This window comes from Diospyros lotus, chromosome 15 (genome assembly GCF_014633365.1).
Source record: "Diospyros lotus cultivar Yz01 chromosome 15, ASM1463336v1, whole genome shotgun sequence".
NCBI lineage: Eukaryota > Viridiplantae > Streptophyta > Magnoliopsida > Ericales > Ebenaceae > Diospyros > Diospyros lotus.
Window position 1 is genome coordinate 27,063,649 of NC_068352.1, and position 11,431 is coordinate 27,075,079.

General features: G+C 36.2%; 1 protein-coding gene across 2 annotated transcripts; it reads left to right on the top strand.

Annotated features, from left to right (window-relative positions):
* The first annotated feature begins 412 nt into the window (after positions 1 to 412).
* Positions 413 to 10,600, top strand: LOC127792460 (homeobox-leucine zipper protein ROC2-like). Of its 2 annotated transcripts, none has more exons than XM_052322947.1 (8): positions 413 to 3,205; positions 7,757 to 8,092; positions 8,180 to 8,281; positions 8,524 to 8,724; positions 8,815 to 8,995; positions 9,087 to 9,343; positions 9,908 to 10,003; positions 10,103 to 10,600. In XM_052322947.1, exons 1-8 carry the CDS (start codon positions 3,191 to 3,193, stop codon positions 10,481 to 10,483), a joined length of 1,569 nt encoding a protein of 522 aa, XP_052178907.1. In that variant the 5' UTR covers positions 413 to 3,190; the 3' UTR covers positions 10,484 to 10,600. The 2 variants fall into 2 exon arrangements, with proteins under 2 accessions (XP_052178907.1, XP_052178908.1); XM_052322948.1 differs by having other exon boundaries at positions 413 to 3,196.
* The last annotated feature ends 831 nt before the right edge of the window (positions 10,601 to 11,431 follow it).

An 11,431-nucleotide genomic window follows, 5' to 3' on the forward strand; every position in this document is an offset into this window, starting at 1 on the left:
ACGCTGTAAGTATTGTTAGTAAATTCATGCATCTTCCAACTAAAAGACACTTGGAAGCAGCCTATCACATCCTTAGATACCTAAAGGGAACACCAGGCAAATGGCTGCTATTCAAAAAAAGCCAAGACAGAGGAATAGTTGGTTATGCAGATTCAGATTGGGCAGGCGTAGTGGAAGATAGTAAATCAACATCTGGATATTGTAGAAGGCTATGGGGTAATTTGGTGACTTGGAGAAGCAAGAAACAAAAAATAGTAGCTCACAACAGTGCTGAAGCTGAGTATCGAGCTATTACTCAGGCAATCTGTGAAATAATATGGGTAGAAAGGCTGATGGGAGATCTTTCTATTTAAGTATCGTCTCCTAAGTTACTCTATAGTGATAGTAAATTAGCTATCAATATAGTCAATAACCCTGTTCAACATGATAGAATGAAACACGTCCGAATTGATCGATACTTCGTGAAATAGGAAATGGAAGAAAGAGAAATCAAGTTAACCTATATACCCACTACCGATCAGCATGCTGATATTCTGACTAAAGCAATGTAGAAACAGAGTTTTGAATCAATTCGAAGAAAGCTGGGAATATTTGATATATATTTCTCAGCTTGAGAGGGGGTGTTGGTGGAAGAAGATAAAGCTAGGGCTGGCTAGTGCTATAGAATAAAACCGAGAGATACCAAATAATCTCATCCATATCTTCTTATCTCTTATTGATAATAATCTGTTTCTATTTGTAGTTAATTATCTGTTTAAGTTTGATTATTTAATTTGCTTATGTTATAATCTAGAGTTATAAATTAGGAGTTATCTAAGAGCTATAAGTTAGGAGATATTTTAGGAGTTAAGAGTTGAAGTTGAATTAGTAATGAGCTAGGAGACTTGTGTATTTATACTCAAGGAATAATCTGAAATCAATGAGGTAGAATTCATTCAATCTACCTAATTTTATCACTTTTTAATTTATTTTGGGTGGGGGAAAAAATTAAAAGAGAGAGAAAGGAAGTGAGAGAGCAGGCTATCACTGGAGTCAGGAATTAGAAGATGGGTGGATACCTTTTTCCTTGTCCTTTTGGGTTCTATTAGGGCTGCAAGTGATTAGAGCTGCTTATGAACAATTCAAAGCTCAACTTGGTTAGGGCTTGTTCAAGCTCATTTATTTAATTACATAAACAAGCTTGAGCTTGATTTTTAAGCTCATTTAGTAAATTAGCTGAGCTTGAGCTTTAATGTGCTTGACTCTTTTGGGCTCATGAACAAGCTCATTCGTGGCTCGTTTGTAAGCTTATTTATAGGCCCACTTATAACCTCATTTATAGGTTTATATGAAGTGTATTTTGAAATAACGTGGTGTTTTTTATAATTGAGGATTTTTTTGTTGCTATATTATTTATATTATTCAAGATTTAAAAATATATTGGAATGCAATAATTCTATGTCTTCTACATAAACAAGTCTAGAATGAATCTTATAATGGCTTTTAAATTTAAAACTTATAAAATGGCTTGTATGAAGCTCTCTTAAAACTCGTTTGAAGCTTGTTTAAAGCTTATTTAATATAAATGAATTGAGCTCTAGCCTAGGCTTGAGCTCAACAAGCTTTTAGACAAACAAGCTGAAGCCTTATTTTTGAGCCAGACTCAAACTCGGGCTAGAGCTCGAGCCCAATAAAATTCTTAACAAACAAGCCTGAGCTTTTATGAGCTCAGCTCAGCTCATTTGGAGCCTTAGGTTCTGTATGATTGTATCAGTGGATCTTTCATTCTCTTTCTTGAGGCATTATGTCTTCTAGTTTTAGAGTAGCATGAATAAGGAATAAGACTTTCAATGTCTATCAGACCTTAATAAACTTGAATTTGATATTTTCAATTGTCCATACTGCAGAAATAATTGTGTGAGACAATTTTGTGTTCAATTGAGGTTCAGAATTTGTTAAACCACCAGCCTGAACAAAAATTCAAATTACAGAATTTGTTAATGGAAAAAAAAAAAAAAGAAGAGTATGTAGCAGGTTATTTTCAATATATAGCTCTTCTCTCATTCTAGCACCAACCTCCAACATTTCCACTAAACTGTTGGCCCTCCATGACTGCAGCAACATAAATTAGATTTTGACTAAGAAAAAGTTATTTCTAATCAAACAAAGAAAAACAGTTCACTCTCAGTTGGCTTTGCTTGTTTTGAACCCAAAACTTGATCTTCTTTAACCCTAATCTGCTGCCCAATTCTCTCCTTTGCTTGCAATCCAGATGTGGAAAGTCCTTGAAAAAACTACAACAAAAACAAAATTTATTAATTTATCTGAAAAGGCAGTCTCAAGATGAACCCAAGCAAGCTTCTCTTCAAATTTCAGACCAAAAGAGAAGAGGAACCTTACACTTCCATTTCTTGAATCTGATATTGAATGTGCTGTATAGCAGCTTCTCCTGGATTGTCCTTCATAACAACTAGATCTCTGGAGTTTTTGTCGATTTGGTTTTCTCTGGTCATTCAGACACAGCCTTGGCAGCTTGGGCTGGATTCAGTGAGTTTTACTGCTAGCTACTCGACATGCTAGGCTGCAACTCATCTGAGTTGTATGTTTATGTACCTACTGGTTTTTCCAAAGAAAGCTTAGAATTGAAATAAATGGAAAGGGAAGGTTCACGAATAAAAAATTAAAGACTTAAGCCATTGGAATCAATATGGTCATAACCTATATCCATGCTTCTGCAAGAAGACCCATGTCTAAAAGTAGTTCAAATGATAAAAGGAAGCAGTTGACCTCTAAGGATATCTCTCTCTCTCTCTCTCCACACACACACATATTACCACTTGTAAGGCTCCATCATAGTTTCATGCAACTCTAGGTGTTAGGGCTTCATGAGTGATAGCTCTTGCCACAATTCCAGCAAAAACTGCAGCTCATTGGAGGTACCATAGAGGAAGATTAAAGTTAGGCTAACTAGTTATTTATAGAGGCCACCAGTTGCAAACTTATGTAAATAAATAATAATGATACCTTGTCCATGAGGATTTCAACAAGTTTAGGAGGGTTGATCATAATAACAGTAGTTTTATGAGGGGATTTGCATTTGAATCTGGTAAGCATTGATTATATTGCTTGTGGAAACATTCTGTGATATTCTTCTTCCTTTATGACATAGGTGTTGCTGCTAGTGTTGTCATCGATCCGTAGCGGTGCGCCAATGCAGGTCATTTTGGTTAGCTCTTTTATTGCAGAAACTGTAGTCAGAAGTATCAATTACTTTCTTGCATGTTCCATATGTCCAGTACCTGGCCAAACTGGTTTTGCTGCTATGAATAGTTGTTGTCTAGTACCTCGTTGTGCTATGGATCTGCTGCAGCAAATTGAAGCATTACCTGAGTTTAAACTACCAGCCTAAACTCATATTATGAATTAGAGTATTTGTTAGCTTTGAAACAAATACAAGAAAAAAAAAGAAAAAAGATCAAGCAGGGTATAATCTCTCTCATTCTAGCATTATCTTGTAACATTTCTGCTAAACCTTTTGGTCCAGCATAGATGTGGCAACATAAATTCCTTACAACTTCCTTTAACCTTGTGATTTGGGAAAGCAACTGCTCAGTTTTAAAATGGGCTGATGGTTCCAAGTCCGTGAATGATTTAAAGGATTGCCAAAAACAAATGGAAATAGCATGTGAATTGTTACAAGTAGATTTTGACGAAGGTAAAGTTATTTCTAATCAGACAAGATCCAGAGTTAACAAAGCAAAGGCATTAAATGTTCATTGTTATATTTAGGAAAATGCAGGATATATAGTTTGAGGAAAAACTGTGCAAAATAAAGAAAAATGTTTCACCCTCATGTAGCTTAAGCAAATCTCCTTAAGTTCTCTTCAATGGATGCTTGGAGGAGATATGCTGTGAAGAAGGCGAGAAGCCTCTCGGAGAAACCAAAACAGGGGGCAAAATGAACAGATCCAAAGGAGTGGAAGAGGGGAGATCCACAGGAAGGGCAAGGTGACCAGATATGAGGAGCCTTCTCATGTAGCTTTATTGTGTTTGTGTCTTTCTTTTTCTTGGATTTTCTTTTATTCTGTTGTCCGCTTCTTTGAATTTTTTTTTTTTTGTTCTGAGAACTTCAATGAATTTTTTATGTTGATTTTATTAACAATAAAGCAATTTTATATTTTTTTCTTCTAATTTCTTATTTGGTTTTTGTAACATTTAGGTTTGAATTAAATTAATATTGGTTGTTATTATAGTAATATAGTGTTGGTTATTTGTAATTAGAGTAATATAGGTATATATCGAAAACAATGATGTATAAATATTTTTATACAAATTTTGAATAAATATTCACCTCACTTCCAAGAGGCTTGTGCCTACACCTCATGCCTTGCACCATTGTGACTCATTGTGCCTTGTGCCTTTTGACAACCATTTTCCCTAGGCTATTCTTTTGGTGATTTCAGCCAGCAAATGAGGTTGACAATCTTCAACCTCTTCTTGTTCGACCATTGACCAGGTCAAGGCTTAATTTTGGTGATTTTTAGCATCACCTATATATTCCTATGCAAGTCAAATATGACAATTTTCAATAATGAAAACGTGGTTAATTCTATATAGTTTACTTTTCTATAATCATATAAATAAGGTATCCTCTTCTTCTTAGTAGCTTTTTATGTTGCTTGGATAACGTTTGATTGAATTGTTGCATCTTTCATAATAGTCAATTCTGTTCCGATAATTGGAACATCATTTTCCGAACAACTCCCTTAAAGTAATGTTTAACAAATTGGGTTATGATAATCAATCATATTCACAACTTAATGTCTTATATTTCAGTATATATTTAAATGCTATATTCCGCCTTCCTATCAAGAAGCAATAAAGCTTCTGTCTGTTATAGAAAGTGATAGTCATCTTGATTTAAATGCTTCCTGCTAGTTTTTTTTTTTTTTTTTTCAATTTTTTTTGTCAAATACTTTTTCTACCCATTGTTATCTTTGATGGATTCTAGCCATTGTTTTCCATTCCAGCTTTCTTAGGTCACGTTTAGTTGGATGGAACTGGAGTTGATGGAATGGGAATTGGAATCTGCCAAAAACTTGTTTGGTTGGTTCTAGGGAACGGAATTCCCAATTCCCTTGGGAATTCCCATTTTCTCATATGGAAGAATGGGAATTCCCAATTCCCATTTGCTCATATGGAAGAATGGGAATTCCTTCACAAAGTGGATGTAATGGAGATCTATTCCATAGAAAAACATCGCATTTTACTATTTTACCCTCATTTTGTATATGAAATTACCAAATTCCATGAAAACTAGGGCTTGCCACTTCTTCTTGATCTACCCCAATCCTCTGCACACTCCTTCCCTAAAGTTGCCACCATTGTTGTCGTGAACTTCCGTCCGTCATCGTGAACTACTGTGAGGTAAGCCTTCCTCTTCCATCTTCTTCCTCTGTCTCCTCGTTTATGTTTTCAGATGGACATATTCTGTATCATCGTTTTTGCCTTACCAACCTTCTTCAATGCCACATGTACCCTCCTTCACCGTTGCTGCCTGTAGCCTCCTTCATCATTGCTGTTGGACCCTCGATAACAACCACTGTGGACCTCATTCTCCTCCTTCACCCACCACCATGCCCCCCCCCCCCCCCCCCTCCGCCACCGATGCCCCATCCCTCTTGCTAAGCCATCATCGCCATCCATCATTTTTCTTAACAGTCCTCCATCGCCCTAACTCACCGCCTTCTACTCTACACTAAACCTCCTCCAGTGCCCACACTCATCCTACTCTGTCATCAGCCGTTGCTGCCTTAAAATTTTATGTAATTAAGTTATTTTTCCTTATTTGGGGTGGGTGATTTCTTATTTTATCTGCTACATATATGTTTTCTTTTCTTTTTTTCTTTTTTGGAATAAATGCTATGTTGAATGACATGTATACTTGCATTTGTACATGCAGTTAGGGTTTTCTGTAATTGACATGTTTTGAACCTCCTCTGGAATAATTGACATTTGTACATGCAATTCAGGTTGGGATGGCCCTTTGTTGTTTGAATTAGCTCCTAGTTGGAGAGGATCTTCATAGCAACCCTTGTTGGTGTCAACTTTATCATATATTTGTCGTTCAATGTGATGACTTCAACTACTTCATTGGAAATATTTTAAATTTTGTCATATTGTTTTTGTTCAATGTATTTGTTGTTCAATGAATTATTATTCAACTATGTAAAATTATATTAAATTATTATTAGTGTTTTTTAAGCCCTTCAAAACAAAAATAGTTTTTCTTATAAGTTATATTCAATGATTAAGTAAATTTTTTGAAATAAATAGCATTAAAAGTATTATTTTATTCACAGCCAGCAAAATAAAACTAAGATTTATCATTTTTTTTAGTGTAAGGGTATTTTCATCAATTGGTTATTTTTTTCATTCCGATCCATAAAAATTGTTGTGTATCAAACATAACAATGGAAACCATTCCATTCCCTCCAATACCATTTCATCCTACCAAATGTGACCTAATTATTTTTTATCAACTTTCAAACATCTACTCTCCACCTATGGTTCTATCTAAAGCTCCTCTCTACCATTAACCCCCACTTTCTCATGTAAGAGTCATTCTCAATACCAATGGCCAGAGGGAGTCTCCAACAGATCTAGTTATCTCCTTCACTATAGCATTCTTCAAGAGCTTCTCCATGCTCTTTCATGGAGTATAATTATGGTTGTATGGTGCTTTTAGTTCAAATGGTTATTCTTAAGATATATCTCTTTGCTTCTCATGTAATTTGGTAGGGGGGAGGAGACTGGGAAAACTTTTTTGTTAAAGGATGAATCAGTTTTGTCACTTTTGTGTGTGTATATATATTTGTACTACAAATATGTAAGGTGAAAATATGACGGTTTCTGAAAAGAGAGTAAGCCAAGAGGATGAGGGTTTGGGGTTTTTTCTTGGAGTTGCGTGTACACCTGACTTCACTGCCTCCACACTCCAGTTGGTGTTGCCACCATGTGCCAATTGGTTTTCTTTGGCTCTTGAGCTCTTCTCCTTTGATCTTTCTTTTGGTGTCGCCTCTTCCCCTTCCTCATATCTGGTCAACTTGCTCCTTCTGCCCTGGATCTCCCTCTTCCCGTCCCTTGGATCTGTTCATTTTGCCCCCTTTTGGTGAGCATCTGTTCAATTTGCCCCTGTTCCAGCTTCTCTAAGAAGTCTCCTTAACTTCCTTACAGCAGATCTTCTCCAAGCTTCCATTGAAGAGAGCTGATGGGGGTTTTGCTGAAGCTGCATCCATGAGGCTGAATCAATAATTTTTTATTTATTTTTTTTGTGTAAAGGAATCAACCAAAAAATTTTCTTTATATATTTCCTCAAACCATATATCTTTCCTTTTCCCAAATATGAAATGAACATATGATGTCCTTCCCTTGTAAACTTTGCATCTTGTCTGATTAGAGATAAACTTCCTTACTAAAAATCAGCTTACAATAATTCTCATGCCATTTCTATCTGTTTTTAGCACCGTTGTAATATCATAGGTATGACAATTGCATCCATTTTCAAATTGAAGACTTGTTTTCCCAAATCACAAGGTTAAAGGAATTTATATGTGGGGCCAACAGGTTTAGCCGATTGATCAAAATAAATAAATGAATAAATGAAAGCATGGTTAGCCAAAATGTTAGAGGATCTCTACTAATGAATACTGTAATTTGAATTATTTGTTGAGGCCGATGGTTTAGCCTCAGGCAATGCTTCATTTGACCTTAGCAGATTCACAGAGCAACAAGCTACTGGACCATTGCTATCATGACAGCATTGCCAGTTTGGCCAGATATCGAACTTATGGAAAAGGCGAGAAAGCAATTGATACGCCAAACTGCACTTTCAGCCATGGAAGAGCTGACTAAAATGGCTTGTATTGGCGCACCACTGTGGATCGTTGGCAATACTGGTAGCGACACCTATACCATAAGGGAAGAGGAATACCAAAGAATGTTTCTACGAGCAATGAGGCCAATGCTTACCGGATTCGAATGTGAATCCTCCCGTGAAACTGCTGTTATTAGGATCAACCCTCATAAACTTGTTGAAATTCTCATGAACACGGTATCCATCATATATCTGTATAAGTTTGTAACTAGCTAGCCTCTATAACTATCTAGTTGGCTTAACTCTAACCTTGCTCTATGGTAGCGTCTATGGGCTGCAGTTTTTGCTGGAATTGTGGCAAGGGCTAGCACCCATGAAGTCCTGACACCTGGAGTTGCAGGAAACTATGATGGAGCCTTACAAGTGGTAATGTGTGTGCTTGTGTGTGTATAGAGAGAGAGAGAGAATTTATATTTTGTTTTCCATTATCAAGATGTTTCAATTTTCATTAATTATATGCTTTGTAATACAACACTATGAAAGTATTGCATGTGATCTTTAGTCATGTGATGAATTTTGGAATGAAGTAGTATAAAACACTTGAGTACAGTATCGTTTGTGTTTGATTTTATTTGATCAATGAATGCTCATCAACATTGATTTTACAGTTGACTGCTGAATTCCGAGCACCATCACACCTTGTTCCGACTCGGGAGGCCTACTTTGCTAGGTATTGTAGGTGCTATGAAGATGGGAGTTGGGCAGTTGTCGATGTTTCCTTGGATAGTTTGTGCCCTTCGCCCTTAGGGAGGTGCATAAGGAGGCCTTCTGGATGCTTGATTCACGAGATGCCTAATGGATGTTCAAAGGTGTAACTAGAATTCGAGTACATTGTCATCAAAGCAAGTCAACAAAAAATGCATTGCACTAGTTAACTAGTAATTCAAATTCTGTTGCAGGTTACATGGGTGGAGCATGTTGATGTGGATGATAGAGGCGTTCACTACATGTACAAGGCATTTGTCAAATCTGGCCTTGCATTTGGGGCGAAATGTTGGATCTCCATTCTGGATAGGCAATGTGAGCGCTTGGCAAATGTCATGGCACCATGTCTTCCTACCACTGATCCTAAAATCATGGGTAATTCAAATTCTCTCCCTATTTCTGTCTCATATATAAGAATTCTTCAAATTGATCAACAACTAAAAGCCTGATGCCTTCTTGCATACAGAAGGAAGAAGAAGCATGCTGAATTTAGCTGAGAGGATAGTGGCAGGCTTTTGTGGTGGCCTGAGTGTCTCCAATGGTCAGACTTGGACAGCATTATGCGGAAGGGGAGATGATGAAGTTAGGATAATGATCAGGAAGACAGTAGCAGATTTCGGTAGCCCTTTGGGGATTGTGCTTAATGCTGCAATTTCATTCCGGCTTCCATTTGGCCCCAAGAGAGTGTTTGATTTCCTTCGTAGCCTGGACACTCGAACTCAGGTACTTGAAACTGTAAAATGCCTAACTTTTTTATCAACAGGTGCAAATTCGTAAATACGTTTATGATCAATTCAGTAAGTCAAGTGAAATTTCCATGTCAAATTGGTGTCATGGCTTGCGTTAAATTATTATCTTTCTTGTGCTTGTAAGTTTGAGAGTATATAATATGAGGAAAACTATTTTCTTAAGCAAAAGGAAAAAACAGAAAAAAGAACATCATTTTGTTCTAGTCAAAGAGAGCTTTTCTGTTAAAAAGAGAAATAGGTTTTAGTTGTTTTCTCCAAGACAACAATACCGGTAGTCTGGCAGCAGAAGGACCAGCAATCCCCACAAATCGCGTGCATTTTATAGGAGACCCTTCTTTGGTGCTGATAGAGAATTATGTTTTTGTGGTTGGCTGTAGCTGTTTTATCTATAGTTATTGCTTCAGTTGTCTTTGATGCTCTGAGGTTCTGAGTTTCTGTAGTCTTTTGTGGCTTGATATTCCTTCCAAGTATTTCAGTGCCTGGATCGTCTTCTCCTTATCTATTTATAACATCCTTGCTCATGAAAAAATAAATACAGTGGGATGTCCTCTCTTGCGGTGGGGGGGTTGAGGAAATAGCACATGTTGCTAGTGGTCGAGAAACTGGCGACCGAGTGTCCTTGTTTCTAGTAATTGTAAGTGCTGAACTTTTTTCTTTAGTTTTGCTAAACTTATGTAATTCGGACACTAAACTTATCTCCTCTTTTTTTTTTTTGTTGGGAAAATTGTGTTAGTCTGCTGACGGCACCTACAAGAACATGCTTGTACTTCAGGAGACTTGGATTAGTCCTACGGGATGCTTCCTTGTCTATGCACCGGTGGAGGTTGTTGCGATGTTGACGGTGCTAGATGGTGTAGACTCGAGCCATGTCAAAGTTCTTCCGTCTGGATTTGCTATAGTTCCGGATGGGCGGCCTATTCGAAATGCCGGCAGGCATGTTGAAACTAGTCAATCTGGTGGATCTCTAGTGACAGCACAATTTCAGATCTTGGTTGATTCTGATCCAACTGCAAGACTTCGTATTGACTCAATTACTGCTGTCAACGCCATTGTCCGTGGCACTGTTTATAGGATCAAGAATGCAATGGGAGGTTCAGGAACTGGATATATATAATACCTGGATATATATATATATGCATGTACTTGCGTATATTTCTTTGTGGGATCTTATAATTTTGCATAATCTTGGACATGCCTCTGCTATAGTGGGTTTGCTATGTGCTTTTCCGTGGGTTTTGTGTTCAAGGCTTGAGTGAGCTTGCAGACTTCTATTAATGAAGCAGTATTGCCAATACATATTTTGATGATTTCGGGTTTGTGCAATATAATTTAATGCCCTTGATTTTCGTTGTTAGCCTAAACATTGCAGCACATGTGTTAAAGATCGGATCACAGACGCCATGTAAATCAAGAGAAAACTTATTATCAACACCAAATTTCACTGTGGCTCGACTTCAATTTCCATGTTCTTGATCTCATCACAATTGTATAATTTGCTAATTAGTAGTATTTTGTCGACTACGGATATTGTAAACATTCTCGTTAATACAATTTTTAGATGTAAGTTATGGGAATTGAATCGAATTAGTTGAACTAGAATTAGTTAAAAATTCGGTTTGATTCTTGTAAAAAATTAGCTTTTTCTTTCTTTGCAAGAACTATGGTCAAATCGATGAGTTGGCCAAAGTGGTCAATTTTTTTTTATTTTTATCTCTTTGTTTTGATTTTATTTTTAAGTATTAAAAGATATAATAATAATTTGAAATATTTAAAAAGAATTGATATCTATTATTTGAATACCATTTATCATTTTGTTAAAATATGGATACTTTTACTTAATTTCTGATTTGTAATTTAAATATTTGATCTCAAGCTTTATTTACATTTATCATAAATTTGTTTTATTATTGTTGTATATATTTTTTAACTATGTAATAGTATTATTTAATACTCTTAAATCTATTAAATACTATGTGATACTTTTTTTTTTGAATTTTAAGATGTGTCATTTGGAGAAAATTTAAAAACTAATTTGGTGAAAATATAATAATGGGCGTATAAT

What these genes read in the sequence shown, in the direction of transcription:
- LOC127792460 (XM_052322947.1), top strand. An exon ending in ATGATGGAGCCTTACAAGTG is followed by an intron (nt 8,282 to 8,523) that starts GTAATGTGTGTG and finishes TTGATTTTACAG; the next exon opens with TTGACTGCTGAATTCCGAGC. An exon ending in TGTCCTTGTTTCTAGTAATT is followed by an intron (nt 10,004 to 10,102) that starts GTAAGTGCTGAA and finishes AAATTGTGTTAG; the next exon opens with TCTGCTGACGGCACCTACAA.